Genomic DNA, 26,376 nt, shown 5'->3' with positions numbered 1-26,376 from the left:
TTTCCAAAGGGATTTTTGTATGTTAAAGCAGACTTTTAGGATCCTGGGGGTCAGGCTAATGTTAAGTTGAGATTGCCTTCTCTCTTTAGCAAAGTATTAACATTGAGGCAGTTGAGTTCCTCTGAAGGTCATTCTGCCTATCTCAAGGACTTGTCAATGGGCTGTAAGTTATAAGGAAACTTAAGGTTTTTTCTTTTGCCTTTGTTCGCTGCATCAGTCTTATTACAGGAAGCAGAGATGCTATGGTAGCAGACTAAGCAGATTTTCTGGGAAAAAGCTAAAACTAAAAAGCAAAGGAGATGGTACTGATGCTTGAATGCATTGAGCCCAACTGCAGACCTAGACAGTGCTGGCCATTAAGACGTTTTAAACTGGGAGGTGATAAGATGTTCATTTTAACAGCTTTAAGTTTTCTTTGTAAAACTTGGATTCATTTGAAAACTCATGAGTGAGGGGCACCTGGGTGGCTCAGTTGGTTAAGCGACTGCCTTTGGCTCAGGTCATGATCCTGGACACCCAGAATCAAGTCCCACATCAGGCTTCCTGCTCAGTGGGGAGTCTGCTTCTCCCTCTGACCATCTCCCCCTCATGCTCTCTTTCTCCCCCTCTCATTCTCTCTCTCAAATAATAAATAAAAGCAAAGAAAAAGAAAATTCATGAGTGTAAAAAAAATTCACAAGTGACAGAATTCTGAAAGGTAAAGAAAACTAACACTATGAAGTACCTATTACGTACTTGGCACAGAGCACTTTCTGTATATTATCTTCTTCAAAAAAACCTGAGGTAGGGGCACCTGGGTGGCTCAGTGGGTTAAAGCCTCTGCCTTCAGTTCAGATCATGATCCTAGGGTTGTGGGATCAAGCCCCACATCAGGCTCTCTGCCAGCAGGGAGCCTGCTTCCTCCTCTCTCTCTGCCTGCCTCTCTGCCTACTTCTGATCTCTCTCTCTGTCAAATAAATAAATAAAATCTTTAAAAAGAAAAAAAAAAAAAACCTGAGATAAGGGGCAACCTGGGTGGTTCAATGGGTTAAGCCTCTGCCTTCAGCTCGGATCATGGTCTCAGGTTTCTGGGATCGAGCCCCGCATTGGGCTCTCTGCTCAGCGGAGAGCCTGCTTCTCCCCCATCTCTCTGCCTGCCTCTACCTGTGATCTCTGTCAAATAAATAAATGAAATCTTTTAAAAAAAAAAAAAAAACCCAGAGGTTAAAAAAAATAGCAATAATTTTTTTAAAAATCTGAAGACACCTGGGTGGCTCAGTTGGTTAAGCCACTGCCTTCAACTCGGGTCATGATCCCAGGGTCCTAGGATTGAGTTCCACATTGGGCTCCTTGCACAGCAGGGAGCCTGCTTCTCTCTCTGCCTCTGCCTGCTTGTGCTCTCTCGCTCGCTCTCTCTCTCTCTCTGACAAATAAATAAATAAAATCTTTTTAAAAAAAATCTGAGGTAGCTATTTTTACTCCTTACAAATGAGTAAACTAAAATAACTTAAAAGGTTAGAAAATTCAAGCCAGGATATGAAGCTAAGTGACCCAAACCACCGGATGTCACTCTCATTAAAACAACCATAATGCCATCGATAAGTGAAGGCTGTGTTTCCACTTGTCATAGCCGGGCAACAGAAAATCAAAACACGAACCTCTCTCAGGCCTTCCAGTTTGAAGTACTCAAGCCTCTTGGAGTAACCACCAACCCCTTCTCCTCCTGGATCTCCATCCTCCTCAAGCCCAGCCAGAGCCCTGCCCCGAATGCACACTAGGGTCAGCCTGCCTCTGCTCAGAAACAGGACTTCCAAAACCCACCAGCAGCAGCTTTTCCTATTAAATGCCCCCAAACTGAAGTGCTAGAGGAAAGAACTCCTCTCCCTCTATGAGTTGAAAAGCCCTTATATTTCACATTGTTGGCTTCTATGGTTTTGACAAACCAGACTTACGTATACCTTTTTGAGCTTTGATGACAAAATATGAATATATTTGGCACTAAATAAGACAATGACCTAGCCCTCAAACATGAAGAGGACACAAAGCTGGGAGACAAATCCGTGTTGGATTACAATCCTGATTCAAGAGGATACTGACGTGCTACAAAAATTGGATGAAACTCCCAACAGAAAATTAAACTAAGGTGCATTTAAATACAAAAGTTTAATTAGACTGAAAAGAATTAACTGAGAAACCTATGAAATAAAAGAACTTAATTCAGTCAGCAGCTAAACAAATATTTATAAGGCATCTATAGAGTGCAAAGGTCTGTGCTAAAAACTTCTAATACAATCCGGGGTGAGCTGGAAAGACACAGTAACTGCTCTCAAAATACAGTGCACTAGGAGAGATACAAACAGGCAGATCAACATCTCTAATGAAGTATAGGAGTATAGGAGATCAGAGAGCTGGAGCTAGTAATCTAGCCTAGGGACATAAGGAAGGGTACTCGGAGAAAATGATGTTTCAGTCGAGAGTAATAGGACAAATCGATGTGAGCTAGGGAAGGGAGAGAGGTAGGGAGGGAGGGAATGAGAGGCACTGGCCTGAGAGAAGGCTCTGAAACACAATGCAACACTTCATTTCACAGAAAATGAAACAAGTTCAGTATGGCTGAACTACAAAGTGGAAAGGAACCAGACAAGAGATGAGCTACTAGAGAATTATAAAGGAATTATAAAGGAACCAGGTGACACAGGGCCTTGCAACGATAAGCAAGTTGAATTTAACCTTGAAGACAGTAAGAAGCTACTTATGAGTTTTAAAGAATGCAGTAGCTTGATTATGTCCCCTCTTAAGCAAAAAAAGGTTACTGGAAAAATATCTTAACAGTTTTATCTTTCTAACATGCTAGCAGTTGGAAAATACAATAGGAAAAAAAAAGGATCCTACTTACAATTACAATAAAAGGTCTAGAATAAAGATGAGTATTATCTTTGTAAGACTTATATAAAAATCTCAAAGGCATACAAGAAAATTTGGAAAAATAGACATAGTATTATTAGAAACACACACAATTTTACCAACATTGCTAATTCTTTAATTCTTCACAATTTACAGATTAAATACAGTTCCATTATAAATCCTCAGAAAATTGTGAAGAAGTAATGAGGGAATCTTGCCTACCAGATGTGAAATATAAAACAAATAAAAATAAATTTAAAAAATTTATCTTTTGATGATGATCAAAAGATAAATTAATAGGGGCGCCTGGGTGGCTCAGTCGGTTAAGCATCCAAATCCTGGCTTCAACTCAAGACCGATTTGGGGGTCCTGAGTTCAAGCCCCACCTCAGGACCTGTGCACTGTCAGATGGAGATTCTTTCTCTCCCTCTCCCCGTGTCCTTGCACTCCTTGCGTGTGCACACATGTGCTCACATGCTCACTCTCTAAAATAAATAAATCTTTTTAAAAAAATGAATAGAGGGGTGCCTGGGTGGCTCAGTGGGTTAAGCTTCTGCCTTTGGCTCAGGTCATGATCCCAGGGTCCTAGGATCTAGCCCCTCATCGGGCTCTCTGCTCAGCAGGGAGTCTGCTTCCCCCTCTCTCTCTGCCTGCCTCTCTGCCTACTTGTGATCTCTCTCTCTCTGTCAAATAAATAAATAAATAAATAAATAAATAAATAAATGAAATCTTAAAAAAATGAATAGAATACTCAAAAAAGTCTTCATGGCATAATATATAATAAAAGAGGGAAACATAATAAATCACTGTTCTTTTATCATCTAACTTACACTTTTGTTATTCATCTTGTCTGCCCCTCTCAAATAGACTGCAGGCTACAAGAGGATAGGTTGTTCAATTCACTACATTCCTAGCACTGACAATGCCTGGCATATGATAGGCACAACAATAATTAATTAATTAATTAATTAAGCAATAGGAGGCAACAGATTAGTCAACAAGTAACATCCTGACCACTGGAAGACAACAGAAAAATAACAGATTATCCCTTCATACTACATACCTAAATAAATTCCAGGTGGTTTTAAAATATAAATATTATATTCAAACAAGAAACTACATATGAATATTTATTTAGTATATAAGTCTGCAAACTATGGCCTACACATCAAATCCAGCCATTCCCATTAGTTTATGTACTGTCTATGACAGTTTTCACACTACAATACCAGAGTTGAGTAGTTGCAACAAAGACCACATGGCCTGCAAGGTCAAAAATATTTGTTATCTGCTCTTTTACAAAAAAAAAAAAAAAAAAAAAAAGGTTTGGCAATCTCTGATCTATTCTCCTAATAGGTGTGGACTTTCTAAACCCAATCCTGTCTGGACATCCCAATCCCTGTAAAACTCAGACTTTAATGAATCCCAGTTAAATGCCATCGGGGAGGTGGGAGGCTCAGTTGTTAAGCATATGCCTTCAGCTCAGGTCCTGAGCCAGGGGAGGATCAAGCGCTGCATCAGGCTCCCTGTTCAGCGGGAAGCCTGCTTCTCGCTCTCCTACTCCCACTGCTTGTGTTCCTTCTCTCACTGTGTCTCTCTCTCTCTCTCAAATAAATAAAATCTTTAAAAAAAAAAAAAAATATATATATATATATATGCCAGTAAGAAGGGATCCAAATCCTAAATGTAAAGAACTATAAAATGCTCAGAAGAAAACATAATTGTAAATCTTTACAACTTTATATTAGGCAATGATTCTTAGAAATGACATCAAAAAGGAACCAAGGAAAAAATAAATTGAACTTCATCAAAATTAAAACTTTTATACAAAGAATATTATCCAGAAAGTGAAAAACACCACCCCTAGAATGAGGAAAATATTTGCAAATCACGGATCTGCTATAGAACTTGGCTCCAGAATATATAAATTTTTTTTTAAGATTTTTTATTTATTTATTTGACACACACAGAGAGATAGTGAGCGACAGAGCACAAGCTGGGGAATGGCAGGCAGGCAAGCAGAGGGAGAGGGAGAAGCAGGCTCCCCACTGAGCAGGGAGCCCAATGTGAGACTCAATCCCAGGACCCTGGATCATGACCTGAGCCAAAAGCAGATGCTTTATTGACTGAGCCACCCAGGCACCCAGAATATACAAATTCTTACAACTGAATTTTATAACACAATTTTTTAAATAGGCAAAGAATTTGAAAAGACATAGATACATGAATGGCCAATAAATACATGAAAAGATGTTCAACATGAGTAATCGATAGGGAAATGCAATTTAAAACCACAAAAACAGTGATACTTCACACCCACTAGGAGAGTGAAGATCAAAATGACAACAGTAAGTGTTGAAGAGGATATGGAGAAAATAGAACCTATTACTGGTGGAAATGTAAAATAGTACAGGTACTCTGGAAAACAGTAACAGTTCCTCAAAAAGTTAGAGTTATGACATGACCCAGCAATTCTACTTCTAAAGTACACACCAAGGAGAAATGAAAACACACGTCCACACAGTGTATACAAAAATGTTCATGGCAGCATTGTTCGTATTAGCCAAAAAGTAGAAAGTCCATCAACTGATGAATAAAACATGGTATATCCATCCACACAATGAAATATTATTCAGCCATAATAAGGAATGAAGTACGGATAGATACTACAACTTGGATAAAACTCAAAATAATTATGCTAAGAGAAAGAAGGCAGAAGAAGAATTTGTGTTTTTACGGTTCCATTTATATGAAATGTCAGTAGGCAAATCCAAACAGACATAAAGTAAATTAGTGGTTGGCAAGGGCTGGGGCAGTGGAGGAGGGGCTGATGGAGAGGAACAGGTAGTAGCCCCTAAGGAGTATTTGCTAGTGGCGAGATCTCCACAATTTTGTGAATATTCTAAATATCCTGAATTGCACACTTTAACAGGATGAATTTTAGGGAATATGAATAAAATTCCCTTTATTCAGGGAATAAATTTTAGGGAATATGAATTCCCTAATAAAACTTCAGGGAATATGAGTTATTTAGGGAAAAATAGAAATTTTACCCTAAAATTTAGGGATTATGAATATAAATTTTAGGGTATATGAATTATGAATTTGAGGGAATATGAATTTTTTAATTAAAAAAGTTCTAAGGAAAATTCTAACAGGAATATTCCCAATACATATGTATTAAAAAAAAAAACCTTATATCCAGTATAATAAAGAATATCTCCCAATAAGCCCAACAACCTAATTCTAAAAGGGACAGAAGTGGGGCACCTGGGTGGCTCAGCTAGTTAAGCGGCCCACTCTTGATTTTGGCTCAGGCCATGATCTGAGAGTCATGAGATCAAGCCCCATATCGGGCTCCATACTCACTGCAGAGTCTGCTCTAGATTTCTCTCTTCCTCTACCTCCCCCTACTCACACTCTCACTGTCTAAATAAATAAATAAAATCTTTAAAATAAATAAGTAGGGGCGCCTGGGTGACTCAGTGGGTTAAAGCCTCTGCCTTCAGCTCAGGTCATGATCTCAGGGTCCTGGGATCGAGCCCCGCATCGGGCTCTCTGCTCAGCAGGAAGCCTGCTTCCTCCTTTCTCTCTCTCTCTCTCTCTGCCTGCTTCTCTGCCTACTTGTGATCTCTATCTGTCAAATAAATAAATAAATAAATAAAATGAGTAAGTAAATAATAAAAGGAAAAGAGCATCAACAATTACTTGACAAAATAAGATACATTAATGGTAACAAACACATAAAAAATTGCTCAACATCTTTAGTCATTAGGTAGATGCAAATTTTTCTTGTGTTTAATTTTTTTTTTAGTAATCCCTATACCCAACATGGGGCTCAAACTCACAAACCTAAGATCAAGAGTCACATGATTTACCAACTGAGCCAGCAAGGTGCCCCAATACATGCAACTTTAAGCCATAATAAGATACCATTTCCATTCACTAAAATAGGAAAAATTTAGAACCTTGACTACCCCAATTGTTGGTAAAGATACACAACAACCAGAACATTAATACATTATTGAGAGTATAAAATAGTAAAATCACTTAGAAACAGTTTGGCAGTTTCTTATAGTTAAACTATACTTCTTGTATGAACTAAAAATGCCATTCCTAGGAATATACCCAAGAGAAATTTAAAAATACTCCAAAATAACTAATACAAAATTGTAGCAGCTGGAAAAAACTCAAAGTCCATTGAAAGAAGAACAGATAAACAAATTGTAGTATATTCATACAAAGGAATACTGCTCAGCAATAAAAATAAACACATGTGATTTCATGTTTTAGCAGTTTATCTGAAAAACATGTAAAGTGAAAGAAACCAGACACAAACAAATATATGCTATATAATTCCATTTATAAATTCCAAGAACAGAAAAAGTTATTGTGATAGAAAAAATTAATCTATGGTGACAGAAATCAGAACAGAGATCACCTATAGGATACAAAGAATGAATAAAACGGTAAAGAATAAACTTTCTAGGGTGATGGAAATGTTCTTTATCAGAAGTCAGCAAGCTACTGGAACGCCTGGGTAGCTCAGTCAGTTAAGCATCTGCCTTGGGCTCGGGTCATGATCCCAGGCTCCTAGGAATGAGTCCTGCATCCAGCTCCTTGCTCAGCGAGGAGCCTGCTTCTCCCTCTGTCTGCCGCTCCCCCTACTTGGGCTTGGGATTTCTCTCTCTCTCTCTCTCTGACAAATAAGTAAAATTCTTTTTAAAAAGGGGGGAAAAAAAAAGTCACCAAGTTATAGACCATGGACCAAATCAGCTCACTGCCTGTTTTTATAAATAGTTTTAATGGAACATAGCAGTATTCATTTACACAGTTTCTATGGTTGCTTTTGCATGACAAGGGTAAGAATAAAATGTGATAGAGACCCTACAGCCCACAAAGCATGGAATATTTACTATCTGGCCCTTTACAGGAAAAGAATGTCAACCCCTATTCTGCATCTTCATTGAGGGCAAGTAACAGTGAATACATTTACTAAAACTCATTAAATATACATTTAAGATCTGTACATTTCACTCTAGGTCAATTTTACTTCACTTTTTTTTTAAAATCCCATAACATTTTTTGAGGATATTCCTAAATCAATTCTGAAATTTATATAGCAATGCATAGGACTAGAATACCCTAAACTAATGCTGTATAAAAGAAATATAATGTGAACAAATAGAATTCACATTTTTTTAAGAGCTACATTTTTTAAAAAGTTTTTTAAGGGTGCCTAGGTGGCTAAGTCGGTTAAGCATCTCCCTTCAGCTCAGTTCATGACCCCAGGTCCCAGGATAAAGTCCCACACTGGGCTCCCTCCTCAGCAGGGAGTCTGCTTCTCCCTCTGCCCCTCCCCCCAGCTCATGCACTCATGTGCTCTTACAAATAAATCAATCAATTTTGAAAATCTTTTAAAAAATAAGAAGTTTTTTAAGAGGTGAAACTGGGGCACCTGGGTGGCTCAGTGCATTAAGCCTCTGCCTTCAGCTCAGGTCATTATCTCAAGAGTCCTGGGATCGAGCCCCGAATCGGGTTCTCTGCTCAGCAGGAAGCCTGCTTCCCCCTCTCTGTCCACCTCTCTGCTTACTTGTAATCTCTTTGTCAAATAAATTTTAAAAATCTTTTTTAAAAAGATGTTAAAAAAAAGAGGTGAAACTAATTTTAATCCTACATTTTATTTCATCCAACATATCCAAAATATTAATTCAACTATTAGATGATTTTTATAGTAGATCTTTTCTATTTCTGCATACCTGTGAGTAGAGGCACAGACAGCCTTTGTTCTAGGTAGTTTTTCAACAATGGTAGTTGCTGTCTAGTATAATAATGTCTCCCTACAGGTCAAAACCTAAGATTTGCTTGCAACACCCTTATAAAAGATAGGGTTTTCTAAGCTGAGGGTTTCTGAGTTGTGAAACAAAGCCACTGAGTATGACTATGCCAGCATCACCTAGGCCAACCTCTGCATCATCCCCATGGGGCTTGAGGGGCAAGGGGAATGGAGGCAAACATGACACTCACATTGCCTGCTGGGTCATGAGTAATAAAACTCTTTTGTTTCTGATCCAGGGTTTCACATCTTCTGCCAACACTCACGAAATCCTAACAAGCTAACGTGTTTCTTGCAAGCAGGATAAAATCTCAGATCCTTCACAGTTCTTGACATCAAGAACTGTAATCAACATGTACTCTGATTTTTACATTTTTATATATCTTATTTTTTCAGAATGTATTTTGCATTTAGACTATCTCAATTTGGATGCTAAATTTTCACTGGAAATACTTTATCTGTGCTTAGACTTCACAAAATCTATAGCTGAGAAATTAGATTCATATTCCTGAGTTGTTCCAAGAATACATATGTTAATAATGAAGAAAGCTATGTAAGTACGAGGGCAGGAAGTATCTGAGAAATCTCTGTACCTTCTGCTTAATCTTGCTGTGAACCTAAAACTGCCCTAAAAGTCTTTTTTTAAATGTTTTCCAATATCTGAATCTGGTATCCTTTTTAATACTTATATTTAACTAAAGTTTAATAAAATTTAAGATTTACCTCCCCAGTCATGTTAGCCACATGTGGCTAGTGGCTTTGAAACCAGACAGCTTACCTAGGTCTAGTTAATCTTGAAAAAGAGTGAAGTTGAAGGACTCATACAGATAGATATTAAAATTATAAAGCTAAAGAATTAGGATATTGTGGTATCAGCACAAAAACAGACCAAAGGAAAAAAACAGAAACCCACATATACATAGAGTCATGTGTCAAAGGTAGTGCTTCAGTAGCCTGGTAAAAAATGCAAAAAATTTCCCACATGGAAAAAAAAAAAAAAATGAACCTTGACTGCAGTTTAACATAATATACAAGCATTCCAGATGGACCATGGATCTAAGTGTGAAAAATAAAACAATAAAATTCCTAAAAGATCTCAGAATACCTTCATGACATTAAGGTAAGCAAAGATTTCTTAAATAAGATACCAAAAAGAAGGCTGATAAACAGACATTACAATTAAGTGCTGTTTGTGAAAAAACTCCACTAAAAAAAACCAATTTAAAAAAAAAACCCTAAAATGCAAACCACAGACCATGAGAAAATATTTGCAATTTATACATGTGACAAAGGACTAATATCCAGAATATATAAAGAATTACAATTATTAACAGACAAAAAAAAATGCATTAGGAAAAAAGACAAAACACTTGAAAAGGTGTGTCACAAAAGATTCTATCCAAGTGTCCTATAAATATGTAAAAAAGGTAGTCAACCTCAAACGTCATCTGGGTAAAGCAAAATAAACCACAATGAGATATCACTACACATTTAGTTGAGTGACTACAACCGAATACAAGTATCAGTGAGGACACATGGCAGCTGAAATCTCATATGCTGCTAGTAGAAATATATTTTAATGTAACCATTTTGGAAAACTGGTCTTGTCTACTAAAGATGAACACATATTGTACGATCTAGCAATTCTCAGGTATCTGCCCACCAGAAAGCACAAACGTATGCACACCAAACTATATGTACAAACTTTCATATCAGTATTATGAATAGCAGTAGCCAAAAATTGGGAATAACTCTAATACCTAATAAAACTGTAGAATGGATTTAAAAAATTGTGGTAGAGGGGCGCCTGGGTGGCTCAGTGGGTAAAGCCTCTGTATTTGGCTCAGGTCATGATCCCAGAGTCCTGGGATCGAGCCCTACATCAGGCTCTCTGCTCAGCAGGGAGCCTGCTTCCCCCTTTCTCTGCCTGCCTGTGGGCCTACTTGTGATCTCTCTCTCTCTGTCAAATAAATAAGTAAAATCTTAAAAAAAAAAAAAAAAAATGTGGGGAGCCTGGGTGGCTCAGTGGGTTAAAGCCTCTGCCTTGGCTCAGGTCATGGTCCCGGGGTCCTGGGATGGAGCCCCGCATGGGGCTCTCCGCTCCGCGGGGAGCCTGCTTTCTCTTCTCTCTCTGCCTACTGTGATCTCTGTCATCAAATAAATAAATAAAATCTTTAAAAAAAAATCTACAAGAAAAAAAAAAAATTGTGGTAGAATCCTTACACCAGAAGGGCTAGTATCAAAATGATAGGAAATAAGTGTTAAGTGAGGCTGTGGAGAAAAAGGCACCTTCATGCACTGTTGAGGGGAATATAAATTCATGACCGCACTGTCAGAAACGTGGAGATATGGAGCAACCTACGTGTCTATCAACAGATGTATGGATAAAAAAGATATGGTATATATGTATAATGGAATACTATGCAGCTCTAAAAAAAAGAATGAGATCTTGCCATTTGCAACAACATGGATAGACCTCTGAAAGTATTATGCTAAGTTAAATAAGTCAGACAGAAAGATGAATACCATGGGATTTCACTTATGTGTGGAATCTAAAAATATGAACAAAAAAAAAAGCAGAAACAGATCCATAAAACACAGAACAAACTGGTGATTTCCAAAGCAGCAGGATGTAGGAGACGGGCAAAATGGGTGAAAGGGATTGGGAGGTACAAGCTTCCAGTTACAGAACATGTAAGTTATGGAGATGAAAGATACAGCATAGAGAATATAATCAATGGTGCTGTAATAGCATTGTATGGTGACCAACAGTAGCTACACTGTCGGCGAGCACAGCATTATCAATAGAGTTCTCCAATCACTATGGGGTATATACCTGAACTATTGTAATGTTGTGTGCGAACTATACTGCAATTAAAAAAATAAAAAGACCTTTAAGAAAATTGTGGTCTGGGGCACCTGGATGGCTCAGTGGGTTAAAGCCTCTGCCTTTGGCCTAGGTCATGATCTCAAGAGTCCTGGCATCAAGCCCCGCATTGGGCTCTCTGCTCAGCAGGAAGCCTGCCCCCCCAGCCCGCCTGCTGTTCTGCCTGCTTGTGATCTCTGTCTGTCAAATAAATAAATACAATACAATCTTTAAAAAAAAAAAAAAGAAGAAGAAGCTACTTTAAAGAAAATTGTGGTCTAGGGGCGCCTGGGTGGCTCAGTGGTTAAGCCGCTGCCTTCGGCTCGGGTCGTGATCTCAGGGTCCTGGGATCGAGTCCCGCATCGGGCTCTCTGCTCAGCAGGGAGCCTGCTTCCTCCTCTCTATCTCTCTCTGCCTGCCTCTCTGCCTACTTGTGATTTCTCTCTGTCAAATAAATAAATAAAATCTTAAAAAAAAAAAAAAAAAAAAAAAAAAGAAAATTGTGGTCTAAGTATATAATGTCATATTGTATTCAGCAAAATGAATTAACTGTTACTATATGGAAAAGATTGATGAACCTCACAAACATAATGTTAAGTGAAATAAGCAAGGATCATGATTCTATTTATATAAAATTTAAAAACGGGCAAAATAAATTAATAGTAATATATATCAGGATGTTGATTACCATTGCAAGTAAAGGGCTAGCAACTCAGAGAGTGCTCAACAGTTGCCAACTCAGGCATTATAAATGTTCTATTTCTTGATTTAGGTTATATTACACAGATCTATTCTCTTTATGAAAATTCGGTAGGCTTTACAATTATCATGTGTACTTTTCTAAATGAACATCATACCTCAATAACTTTTCAGTTTTTTTTAAAGGATTTATTTATTTAGAAGAGAGACAGAGAGCATGAGTCGGGGAAGGGGCAGAGGCAGAGAAAGAGAGAGAAACAGATGCCCCGCTGAGCAAGGAGCCCATGCATGGCTCAATCCCATGACCCTGGGATCAAGACCTGAGCCAAAGGCAAGCGCCCCACAACTTTTTAATTTTTTAAGTATACTTAATAGCTGCCTCTTCTGTATTTCCTACTATGCACATGTACTATTTTTATAATATTTATTTTTTAAAAAATTAATCGAATACAAATTGGAGAGATCTTATCTTAAAAGTCCTAGGAGTCTTAAGGTGAGACATGAATGTAACAGGACACAGAAAAGGTAACTACAACACTCCTCTAGCCAGACATATCTGAAGGAATATACTGAGATATGGAGACCACATTCTCAGAGCGACATTCAGAAAGTAGATTGTAACCTCAAGAATGGAAGAAGTTCTGGGGATCTAGAAACCATGTCATGAGACTTGACTAACAGGACAAGGGGCAGCTGACACTGAGAAGAGACATAGTAATATCCCAGCACCCTATGTCTAGCATATAGATGGTACCAAGAAACGTTTGGGGAATGAATGAATTAATGAATGAATTAAATCTAAGTCTTTAATATTTGAAAGGTTGTCAAATGGAATTAGGACAAGGATGATGAATGAATGAATAAATGAGTAAATGAAGTAAATGATATTATCATTCTTGATATATTTAAAGAACTGTCATATGTGCAATCCGGACTAGAGTTATATAATATGCTGTGCCTGAGGAAAGTTTCAAGATGAATGTAAAGAAGGTAAAGAAAAGCTCGAATTTCATTCTACTTGAAGAATTTTCTAGGGGCACCTGGCTGCTCAGTCTGAAGAGCACAAGACTCTTAATCTCAGGGTCATGAGTTCAAGCCCCATGCTGGGTACAGAGATTACTTAAAATAAGTAAATCAAATTAAAAAAAAAAAAAAACTTTTCTAACTGTAGGGCATCCAAAAATGAAAGAAACAGTTAAGGCAGAAACTACATGCCTATCATTTGACTACACGACCCAGGCCCTCTTCAGCTTTAATATTCTTTGACTCTATAAAATATTATCTTTATATCTTTCTGCACAGCAAATAATTCACAAATACTTGAGTTATTTTTGAAAACAATATCAATTGTTTACTAAATGAAGATATATCACTTGCATACTATAAATCAAACTTTCACAGCTTTCATTGAAACATCATGACAAAGAACCTCTAGGTATTCAGAGTATCCAGCGAAAAAGCAGTTAAATCCAAAAAGAACAAAAACCATCACTGGTTACCTACAGAGGCCCTTTGCACAATCTTAAAGAAAAAAAAGAAAATCAAAACTGCATTTTCTACAATTCAAAGCACTGAAATCAGACTGGGTCCTTTGCCATTAGTTTAATGAATCCTCCCCCCCACCCCCCGCAAAGTTAAAATTACTTCAGTAATTCTGTATAGAGTTGAATTCATTCCATTTCTACTCACTGACTAGAATCTACCAACTCCGGCATTTTAATATTTAAATTACTCCTAGCATAGTTCCACATTCATGTAACAATTCTTATCGTTTTCAAAGTACTTTCTCACATAATAACTTATTTGAGCCTCATAAATGACCTGCAGGGAAGGGAGAGTTAGGATAATTAATCCCAGTTCTACAGATGAGAAAATGGAAATGACAAATTAAATGACTGTCCCAATACAATCAATGAAACCAAAATCACAATCCAGTCTTTGCAGGTCACATTTTATTATTCATCTGGTATCCCATATGTTCATCAGTCCTAAGATAGAACTGATCAAAATTCTTCAAAGTAACAGTTATGGAATAAAAGGAGGTTCACTTCTTCACAAAGAGGAAGAAGATTGTTGCCAAAAAGAACACATGCTTAGTTAAATGAAATCAAAATTATATAAGGAATTTAGATTTCCAGTTTAAAATGTTTACCCAACTGCTGTGAGAAAAATGCACAATCAGGAAAAGCACATTTAATATTTCTAAAGGGCTGGATTAAAATTTCAGCTGTAAACTTCATTACTGTAATTAGATTTTTAATGCATATTTATTAAACATCCATTCAAATACTGTGTTCACAATTATTCATGAGTTATTTGTACATTTGTGTTGATTTTAACAAACTGTAAACAGTGGCCACTGACCAGAAATGTTCTCCTACAATGACAGAAGCCCATACTAAGGTCATAGGCAGCCCATTTATGCTCTATTATGTTCTAATCATACCCCAAATATAAATATTCAGCTGTTTTTTTGAAAACTGCAATGGTCATCAATGACCCAAAAAGTTAGACATACCAGTGACATTAAAGACCTATGTTTAATTCAGTGATGAATAAACAAAGTGCAGAATAGAAGAAAATCAAATCTTAATTAAACTCTTTCTTTAGAAAAACAACATAAGCCATCATCAAGGAATGCATCACAAGATGATTTACTTTATTTATAAAAGGCTGATTTAGGGGCTTTAAAAGGGTGCTTTTGATTTAAATAGAAAAATTATGAAAATTAAAACTAAATGCTTGCTGGTTATCATTCTTTTCCTTTCGAAGCTGGTTAATCTTAATGTGCCAGTGTATAACTTTACAAAAGGAAAAAAATAGTACTTTAAATTTCATGATAACAAATCAGTAAAATACCGCCTAAAAATCTGAATAAAGCTATTCTGAAGTAATTATAGGCATGGCCTAGCATACTGAGTAACTCTTTAATATTCACCCTGTTCATACACTATTTAATAATGAGATCTAAGGGATCTATCTTCTTTCAAGTGCTAAAGAAAAATAACATTTTTTAGGTTCATTTAAATTTTTTATATACTCATACACATAAGAATTTTTTAATGGAATCTACATGGTTTACATTTAAGATGGAGTTGCATTATGAAGCTATGAAGGAACTATTCTAAGAATTACCTATTCAGGCTTTAAAAGTTGTTGAAAACTGCTACCCGGGCAAGAATATGATAGATGATGTGTTGGAAAGTAACTCCTAGAATGGGCTCCATGAAGAGAAGAAATAAGGGGGCAGGAGCAGGACAGTGAACAAAAGCTATGAAAAAGATTCTGGAGATTAGGGGCGCCTGGGTGGCTCAGTGGGTTAAGCCGCTGCCTTCGGCTCAGGTCATGATCTCGGAGTCCTGGGATCGAGTCCCGCATCGGGCTCTCTGCTCAGCGGAGAGCCTGCTTCCCTCTCTCTCTCTCTGCCTGCCTCTCCATCTACTTGTGATTTCTCTCTGTCAAATAAATAAATAAAATCTTTAAAAAAAAAAAAAAAAAAAGATTCTGGAGATTAAAATATCAGAACCTCCAAGAAAGTAGATGCAGAAACAGGATCTCAGTTGAGGACCTTAGGGAAGGAAGACCTAACACAGCAGGAAGAACAGACATATCGAAAAGGTTTTTTAAAAGAGAAATTAGAAAAAAACCTTAGTTACAGGTCAGTGAAAAATATGAGTGACCTAGGAAAACAAGTACTAGATACATTCAAGCAGAGGATAGATCACTTGTCAGAGAATTTATAGATGGAACATACTACTACACTGGGCCCAAGGCTGACCTTCCGGTTTCTAGAATCTTAACACCTACTATTTCTGCAGTACTTTTAGTAAAAAGACAAATCAAAGGATTTGATTTCAATATGATTTTCTTAAACAAAGAAAATCAAGCTCTTGAGGTATAAAGCAGTACTAATCTACAGTAGATCAATCACTCATCTCTGACAATCCTTCCTATCAGTTCTGTTCTTAGACCCACCCTTTGTTATCTGCCCCTCCAGCCCCTAGAACTACCTCTAGGGCACCAGCTTTGCCTATGGAATAAGCTGTGCTATGTTTTTTCAAACACTAATTGGAAAATAAATTATCATGAAGTTATCAGTCTCAGGAGTAGGCAAGAACATTCTTTTCTAATACAATAGATGTTAATGAAAATCCAAGAAACATGAACTTACACATAAGGGTATTCACCTAATTAGGTAGTAAAGTCCAAAGTCCATTTTCTTAACCACTAATATATACTAACAATAAATTATACCAATTCATACGGCTGAGGTACATTAGTTTCATATCAATGCCTAATCGAGATCTCCTGTATATATATAGTAAAGAGGTTGTGGAACCAAGGGTGAACATGAGTCATCGTTTAATAAAGACACCTAAAAATACAACATTGAGATACAGAAAGACACTCTGGAAAAAAATCACAAGATGCAGCTCTAACAGTACCTTGCCTCCATGAAACAATTTATTTATAAAAGCTAGCTTAAATAAAATAGAATTTTCAGATATGCTAATGTTCAATTTTAGAAAACCCTAGAAACATTCTCCTCTTTGGTTTCTCCTCTAGTTTTCCTATGGCCTCTCTTAATGTTCTCCAACAAGGTCATGTTCTTCTCATAAAATGTCAATTTTATTGACCAAGGACTCACGGTCAGGGTTTTCTCCTTTTCTCTCTACAAATATTCCCAGGCTAGTTCTTCCATTCTCATAGCTCTTGACACCTCATTTTTCCTTTTTTAGTCTCAGACCCCCATATTTCCTACAACTAATTAAACTTAATTATCCAGAACTGTCATAGCCAACTCAAATTTAACAAGTCCAGAAAGGAAGCTCTCCCTAAAATGCCTCTGGCCCTACTTTTTTGTGTGTTTGATTTGTTTACCTTGACGGATGGTGATGCCATCAAATTACCCAAACTAGGAAACCTAAGTTGATCCTAACTCTTCTCTTTCCTTATCTCACCCAAAGCCTGGCAACTCTATCGAAGAACAGTCTCTGAAGCCCCTCCCTTGCTGCCCTGTTTCCCACCTCACCACAGCAGTAATTCAGGCTATGAACCGCTCTCTCCAGAACTACAACTTCCTTCTAAACGACCACCGAGTTTCCAGTATCCCCCACCCAGGCATTCCCAATCTGCATTTCAGGCAGCAATAGGAATAACTATGCTAAAACCAATACGACAACTTTTCTTCTTATAAAACCTCCACCAGCACCCTGCTGAGCCTAGACATCTTCGCGCACTATACAGGACTTTTAAGCAGATCCAGGCCACCTTCCCAGCTTCATCTCTAGCTGCTCTCCCTGAGGGCCCCTAATCCAGTAAAAAGGCCATCTATAGCCCACTTCTACACTTGTGCTGCCACACCCTCCCCTCTCCAAGCAGAGCTGCTTTCACTCCACAGCCCTGCAACACTTAAGATGAGTTTACATGACAGGCTATCAATGTCCATTGTTATATTAAGGAGCTAGACAACAATGGTGAAGTTTGTGGTTCTGGAGCAAAAAGTACCTGGGTTCACATCCCAGTTGGGTGACCATGCCTCTTTATCCATCTATGAGACAGAGGTAACTAGTATTTTACAGGGCTTTTATGAAAATTAAATTATGGAAGAGAAAGAAACTGCTAGCAGATCACGTGGAACATAGAAAGAGGTCCATAAATGTTAGCTATTATCATTTCATCACTCTTCCAAGACTGTGAACTATTCAAGGGCTGGGACTCAATTTCAGTCACGTCCCCGATCACCACCACCACCACCACCACCACACACACACACACACACACACACATACACTTAATACAAGGCTTCAACTGAATTAGCCAATTTGAGGCATTTTCCACCCACACCATGGCCATTCTAATCTCTAATGTTTCCTCTTCACTATTTGGAAGTTGAACAACCATTACATTAAATGAAGATACACTTGGGCCGAAAAGAAAATGGGCAATAAAATAAAATTTGAGCATCTATACTTAAAATATAGGACACCAAATTTCAATTCAAATTTTTTAAAGCATTTTTCCAAAGATTTTATTTATCTATTTGAGAGAAAGAGAGTGCGTATTTCGAATACGCAAGCAGGCAGAACAGCAGGCAGAGGGAGAGGGAGAAGTAGGCTCCCTGCTGAGCAAGGAGCCCAGCTGGGGCTCCATCCCAGGACCCTGGGGGATCATGACCTGAGTCGAAGGCAGACGCTCAACCGAGCCAGCGAGGTGACCCTCAATTTAAATTTTTAATAAACTAATGAAAAGGGGACCCGGGTAGCTCAGTAGGTTAAGCATCTGACTTCGGCTGGGGTTGTGATCTGGGATCAAGCAGGCTCCCTACTCAGCTCAGCGGGAACCTCCTTCTCCCTCTCCCTCTGTCTGCCACTCCCCCTGCTTGGACTCTCTCTCTGTGAAATAAATAAAATCTTGGGAAAAACAAAAACAAAAAAATAATGGAAATATACATATCCCCAAATGGAATTCATAATGTTCTATTTCCTAAGGAATTTAAATTAGGCAACCAGGTAGGCTGATTTGCATGAAGAGCTTTTTAGGACCCCTAAATTCTTCATAGTTCGGCTTCCCAAACATCTTGGAGCCAGGGCTGGCACTAAAGCTTAGATGAGACATAAAAACAATGAACATGCTCTTCCTTTCCCCTCATTCCTTTCCTTGGTCTATTTCCTTCTTCTGTTTAACATTAAGTCAATGTTTCCCTCACATTACACTGTAGTAAAGGACGGACTTGAAAAAAATGAAAAAAATGCAAATATAAATGTAAACAGTAAATATTCCCCCAAAATTGAGGGACACAAGGCCCATTTTAAAATTGAACTCTAAATACTGAAAAGCATTTCAACTTAAATTTTTTTATTTAAAGAGAGGGAGGGAGTACCTTTACTTACAATTAAATCAATCTCTACCTTAACTGTATTTTCATTAAATCTCTAACCCTAAAACTGGCTAGGTTTGAGTATAGGAGGCAGTATTATAACAACCCATGTTCACCTGTCCAATGCCCAGCAAAGACCACTGAGGTACCAAGTATGTAGCAACAGAAGAGTTTATTAAAGATGGAGCCAAACAAGGAGACAGGACAGCAAGCCTCAAATCCGCCTCTCCAGAGGAGCAGAGAAGGAAATTTAAAGGCAAAGGAAAAAAGGTCTGGGTATAACGTTGCTGCTGCACTTTTTTAGGCTACAACTGCAGTTAGTCCCATTAACCCTTTGGTTACTGGTTTCAATCCCCACTTTTGATCATTCCTCATTCTTGAGAGAAATGGGACAATGACCATTCTAGTTACTTTCTGCTGACACAGAAGTAAAAATCAGGGTTAGAGGAATGGAAGCTTTCTGCAGCAATCTAGAAATATTCTTTAGCTCCAGGTTGAAACCCCAAATCCTACATTACCAAGGTGTGTGTACTTTGGTTGTTAGTTCTTGTACTATATTTTATCAAGACCTCAGGAGAGATTTGTTGTAACCAACCAGCTTGTAGTACTTGTGGATTTCTTCAGACCAGCTCCCCTAAAAAGTATTTTCAGGTCCATCAAAGGCTTGCCAGTCCAAACAGGGCTCTTTTTGATGTTCTCCTTGTGACAGGGTATAGGGAACCTGTGGACTCTTTTAATTTGAGTGTAACGAATCCATGGCTTAATTCTCTTTAGTTTCACTAAAGAATGGGTGGTCACCAGTACTTCATAAGGTCCTGTCTAATGAGGATGGAGCTGGCCCTCCAAGTGCTTTTTCTTCCAGGTCTCAAGTCTCCAAGATTCAGGCAGTGTAAGGGCACAAACAAAAGTGTGTCTAGAAACAAACTTACACGGTAATATTCAATTCCCTAACATAAGCCTCATCAGGAACTCCTAAGTCATGAAGAGTATAGAGTTTTCCATATAACATCGCATGAGGGCCTAAACCAAGCCTACTTCTAGGGGCCACTCTTACCCAAAGCAGAGAAGCAAGCAAGGCTTCTTCTCAAGTTAAGTTGGTTTCTTGGCATATTTTTGCCAAAGTTCATTTTTTTCTGTTTTTCCAATTGGTTGGCTTCTCCAGAAAGCATGTAATTTCCACTGAATGGCCAAGGCACTGAACACTACTTGTATGATTTTTGCCACAGATGCCACTCCATTGTTGCTCTGAATTGTTAGTGACCATCCAAACCTGGCAATAACCTTACTTAAAAGTGTTTTTGACAAGGCACCTAGATGTCTCAGTCAGTTAAGCGTCTGCCTTCGTTTGGCTCAGGTCATGATCCCAGGGTCCTGGGATGGCATCCTGCAACATCGGGCTCCCCACTCTGCGGAAATCTGCTTCTCCCTTTGCCCCTCCTACCACTTATTTTCTCAATCTCTCAATCTCTTTCATTACATAAATCTTTTTTTTAATTGTTTTTGACAATTTCTGAGGTCTCCTCTGAATAGCATGGAAAAGCTTCAGCACAATTTGTAAAGGTATCTACAAAGACTAAGAAATATTGAAAATTACCTGTTGTTTTTGGCATAATAGTAAAGTCTACCTGCTGATTTTCTCCAGGTTCGGTACCTCTAAATTGTATACCTTTTAGAACTGGTGGGGGCCAGTTTTGGAATGGTTTTTAGCACAAATGTCACATTTTTTAATGGTGCTGTGAAAAGTGGGACCCACAATATACCTATGGATCCACTTAAGAGTAGTATCTTGGGGTGCCTGGGTGGCTCAGTGGTTTTAAGCCTCTGCTTTCGGCTCAGGTCATGATCCTTGGGTCCTGGGATGGAGCCCCGCATTGAGCCCCACATCAGGCTCTCTGCTCAGGGCTCTCTGCTCAGTGGGGAGCCCACTTCCCCCCCTCCTCCCCCGCCGCCTGCCTCTCGGCCTACTTGTGATCTCTGTCAAATAAATAAATAAAATTTAAAAAAAAAAAAAGAGTTGTATTTTAACTATAACAGGTGTTTTGGAGAATATGGTTAATCATTTCTTCCATAAGATGTTCTGGGATAAGGATTCATTTTAGCTCCAACAGGCTTTATTGCCAATATCGTATCCAAATTCCCAATCCTTAAAAAATAAAAAAGAAAGAAAGAAAGAAAATTTTTTAAAAATTCTCATTTCTTGCTCTTTTGAGGTCCTCCCAGGAAAACTGGGTTGATATTTAGTTGAACCCATGTCTGGCACTAAAGTCATTACAAAAGGTTTTTGGAGTCTTTGCCAAACTGGCAGCTTAATCTGCCTATTGTTCCCTTGAGCAATCAGTCCAATTTCTGGTGTCCTCAGCAATGGACAATAGTTGATGGTCACCACTGCATCCAGCTCTTCATTGTCTTTGATCCATAAAACTGCTCCCCATCCATAAACATATCTCCATCAGGAACGAAGGACTCTCAGCTGTAGGAAGGCTCCCGAAAGTCCCCAGCTCTCAGACACCATCAGGATTGTCTTGACTGAAGACGGCTGGCTGCCTTACCACGGGTATGCCCTCTTCCCAAGTGGTCATATCCAATCACTGTTACAAAAGTCCAGCCCTTTTGTCTCAATTTAGGATGGTTCTGAAGGATAACCAACTTTTGGAACTCCTCAAGAGAATCAGTTAAGGCTTCTGCTGATATCATATCACCGCTTGACTTCTGCCTACTCTTGTTCTTTTATGCTCCCTTCTCTTTTTCCGGTGTTAATCACTAACAAACTTCTTAAATACTATTCTCCATAATTAATCTCCACAAAAAAACTAATCCCCACAGAATTCCTTTCCAAAAATTCCCTTCTCACAAAACTTCTAAAACTTTACTTCTCACAACATCTCACAATTTTACTTTTCACATTCAGATTTTGTCCTCTTTAGGTAACCAGGCTCACTTTCCTGGCATATAGAGTTGTTACCCTTATTATTTCCAGCAGTCTTAATTACATCTGTTAAAAGTACTTACATCCGCTTATTTGTTCTTAGATCACCCATACAACTTAATAAGAACAAGTTCTTAAAATTCTAACAAATTTTGCAATGGTGATAACATGAGTTTATTTGACTTTCGGTAAAGACAGGCAGAATAAAACCTTTACATTTAATGCTGACAATTCTAAAGACGTGCCCCTTTTATTTAAACCAATAACCTTGAATTAGTCTTAATACTGAATGTTTTCCAAGATCATGTGAACATAAAAAACAGCTGGGTTAGTTTCCATCTTTCTCAGTTTTAGAATGCCCAATTCTTACAAGTGCTTGCCTTGGAACCAACTAAATAAAGCTCTTCCACAAAATTAATTTTAGCAATAACACCCAGAGGTAGAGAAAATATCTCACATTTACAACACACAAGGACACACAAATACACAAGATGCAAACAAAATCCTAAAGTTCCAATTTCTAGATATCCCCCTTTTACAACACAAATCTAATTGCAAGATGGTATTATAATTAATGGACGCAGCCAAGCAGTGTTGCCAAAAAGGACTGCCCGTTTTTGGAGAATACAGGCCAAAGGGCTGCATGTGGAGATGGAATTGTCAGTTCCCATTTTCCAATTAGAACACAGCTTGTTTCATTCTAAAATACCAAAAGCTTTAGCAACAACAACAACAAAAAAATGAAGCCCAGAGTACCTCTGTGAACATCGTTCCTCTCCAAAAGTTGGGGCTCTACAAACTGAACCAAATGGTTCCCTAGCCAAGCCTTTTCTTAAGAAAAGGAGACTAAGAGAACCAAAACCCACTATTTGAAGGCAACTGAATGGGAGGAGAAATCTGAGAGCCAAACCAAATAGGAGGAAGAAATAAACTCACATGCCATCACACATGAAATACTACTCACCAAGAGACATCTGTCCAAATTGAATCCAAGGAAACGTTTCCCTGCCACAAAGGTTAAATAAGGTGCTGAAAGTCAAAGGTACCCAGCTGGGATGGGGCCCCAGGGACAGTCCCTAGGGCAAAGAACCTGGGCAGCTGCTTGGACTTGTCACCAGGCCGCCCTCACCAACTACGGGCTAACAAACCACCCACAGGCAGGCAAAGAACTCCTGGCTAGCTTGCCAAATCTGTAACAAAACCCAAGTTTGGCTGCCCAATGTGCAGCAAAGACAATCACTGAGAATCAAGTAGGCAGCAGGAAAAGGGTTTACTGGAGAGGCAGGCAAATGAGAAGATGGGAGAACAAGGCTCAAATCCACATCTCTGAAGTAGGAGGGAAATTTAAAGGCAAATGAGAAAGGTTTAGAGGAAAAGTTGCAGCTGCAATTAGTTCCATTAACCCTTTGGTTTCTGGTGAGTTCTGAAATTCTAAGAGATAATTCTGAAAGCAATGATATCTTGATTTAATTTTTTAAAAATACGAGTACAGGTTAATAGCAAAGCCTTTATGGTCAGATGTAAATCCAAGTATAGCCTTTACTTGAAGCCAAAAGTTATGACATTTCACTAGCTATATAACTTCTGCAACCTTGGATCCATCATCCCCAAAATGAGGATAATAAGAATTAAATAAGATAAAGTGTGTAGAAAGCACTTAGCATACTGCATGCAACAGAATAAGCATTCAGTAAATTTTATGTTATTATGATAACATTCCTTAAATCTTAAATTTTCATAAATGATGGTACATGCATTGAATAGAATTCTATTTTAACCATCTAAAATAAAGCAGTTCTATGAGGCACCTGGGTGGCTCAGTCATTAGGCGTCTGCCTTTAGCTCAGGTCATGATCCCAGGATCCTGGGATGGAGCCTGGCATCAGGCTCGATCCCAGGGTCCTGGGATGGAGCCTGGCATCAGGCTCGATCCCAGGGTCCTGGAATGGAGCCTGGCATCAGGCTCGATCCCAGGGTCCTGGAATGGAGCCTGGCATCAGGCTCCCTGCTCAGTGGGAAGCCTGTTTCGCCCTCTTCCACTCCCCCTGCTTCTTTCTATTCCCTCTCTCGCTGTCTCTCTCTGTGTCAAATAAATTTAAAAAAATTTTTTAAGTTAAATAAAAAAATAAATAAAATGAGGCAGTTCTAGGAGTGCCTGGGTAGCTCTATTAAGCAACTGCCTTCAACTCAGGTCATGATCATGGGGTCCTGGGATGGAGCCCCACATCGGACTCCCAGCTGTGTGTAGAGCCTGCTTCTCCTTCTCCCGCTTGCCACACCCCCCTTATGCTGTTAAATGAATTAATTTTTAAAAATAAAATAAGGCAGTTCTCTATGTATTGATATGTAATGATTTCTAAGATATACTAAACAAAAAATAAAAGAAAAGTACAGGAGGATATGTATGTTACCACTTTTTAAAATACAGACACTTACTTATATACATACATATTTGTTCATACAGAGACTGTCCCGAAGAATACATAAGAAAGTAATATTAGAGGTTGCCTCTAGGGAGGAAAACTACTAAGGGATAGGGGCGGAACATTTTACCATATTTTTTCTTGTATCATTTGCTTTTATTACCTGTTTTACAAATTAAAAAAAATAATAAAGTTTATATTATGACCCAACCCTTATGATATCAAAAATATCCCATTATATATAGTAAGTGAATTATGCTAAACTTTACAGAAAAATCTAAGGTGACTTAATCAGAGTTCTAGTATTAATTTCAACTCTATTGATGGTAATAATTAAAGACTGATAGGGTTTTAGCCAGATAAGCCAATGAGAAGGGGTGCTGGAGTTAAGAAAAAAGAAAACATAAGTATGCTTGGAAAAGACAGTAAGAATAACATTCATTCGTTCAGGAAATAGACCTTAAGGGTCAGGCGCCAAACACTGCGCCAAGTGCTGAGGAAACAAGACACTTGGTCCTTGCTTTTGAGTATCCCGCAGTTTAATGGGACTATGTGAATACAGCAGCAAAATCAGCACTCCTGAAGACTTAGTTACTCGCAACACATGACCATTCACTCATGAACACGTAACGATTTGAATGAATGAGTGGAGCAAGCCTAGTGACAAAATATACCCCACTGAAGCCTCTAGTGACCTGAAAAGAACAAGAACTGATTCCTCAATCTGAGAATACTTGAACACCTGCATTCCCAGAACCCCCGAGAGCCAGCCTGGCCGGCAGAAGTCTGAGGTTTGGCTTTTAGATGCCTTGCAGGGTCACCATTCGGGAGAGCAGGGAAGGCGAACTGTAAGGGCCCCCAGACCCCTATCCCACAGTTGCACCCCTTCAGCCAGGCACTCCGGCAACTGGGCTCAGCAGGTGTTAACTCTAACTGCCTGAAGGGAACAAACTCTTAGTGGACCTCTGACCTCCAAATGAAAGCCGTCCTGGGTCAGCTTCCTCAGTACTCAGGGCTCCTTCATCAGCTGCCAGACAGGATAAGAGAGACTGAAACTCCTCTCTCCAAGGGCCCCTAGCTCCAAAAATCGTGAAACCAGGAGGCAACTGGGCAAAAACAGAGTAGGGAGGGTAACTGACCCGAGGCTTCCCCGTTCATTTGCAGTGGGCTTGGCCTACTCATGGCACAGTCACTGACCTTTCCAAAGGGTGTTTCCAGGGGCGGTGGCCGGAGGGGCGAGAGCTGCAGCCCGGGCCCCGCACCCAATACATCTCCCTCTCAGCCGGCTCTGCACTAAGCGCAGGGTAACCAAGGGCGACCAGGAGGCCGCCATCTTGAGATCTGTACAAGGGAAGAGGAAAACTTTATTGAAACCCAAAACAGAAACGGTGGCACGGACAAATAAAGACGTGCTCACAGAAGGCTACCCCCAGAGAACGAAAGGGAGCCAGATGAAGGACCGGACCTCTACTACCGAGAGGGCTGGCTAGACTCCCTTCCGTCCTTCCGGGCGCCTCCAGGCCGAACTACGACTCCCAGCATGCAGTGCGGCAGCGCCGTGGGCGGAGGGGAGCCGGCGAAGGATGGGCTCTGGGGGAGGGCAGTCCTGCTCCCAGCGCCGGCCAAAATTCCCGGCAAGGGATCCCAAAACGTTTCGGGGATTTGGAACGTGATTATGATGTGTAGTCACGTAACCCCTGAGTCTTCTCAGTTTAAGTACTTGACCGAGATTTCGAGACCTAAATAAAATGTGGATGACCCACTGGGCAATCATATTTTAAGAAAATATTGATGTTACCTGGTCTCATTCCTTAAATGGTAGCCCTAATTTTTTACCTCCAGCGCCCAACTCATCTTTGGCAG

The 26,376-nt window shown here is 39.0% G+C and overlaps 1 protein-coding gene across 5 annotated transcripts in view; it reads right to left on the bottom strand.

The window, feature by feature from the left end:
- AFG1L (AFG1 like ATPase) overlaps window positions 1-26,038 on the bottom strand; it is a 225,986-nt gene extending 199,948 nt beyond the window's left edge. For all 5 annotated transcript variants that reach the window (XM_059401156.1, XM_059401155.1, XM_059401157.1 and 2 more), the window contains exons 1-2: window positions 25,979-26,038; window positions 25,711-25,854 (exon numbers count right to left, since the gene is read on the bottom strand). In XM_059401156.1, coding sequence (XP_059257139.1) covers window positions 25,711-25,846 — 136 coding nt within the window. In that variant the 5' untranslated portion in view covers window positions 25,847-25,854; window positions 25,979-26,038. The remainder of the gene's footprint in view (window positions 1-25,710; window positions 25,855-25,978) is intronic.
- Between the last annotated feature and the right edge of the window lie 338 nt (window positions 26,039-26,376).

Source organism: Mustela nigripes, chromosome 5, assembly GCF_022355385.1.
Source record: "Mustela nigripes isolate SB6536 chromosome 5, MUSNIG.SB6536, whole genome shotgun sequence".
NCBI lineage: Eukaryota > Metazoa > Chordata > Mammalia > Carnivora > Mustelidae > Mustela > Mustela nigripes.
This window is presented reverse-complemented; position numbering and strand designations above follow the sequence as displayed.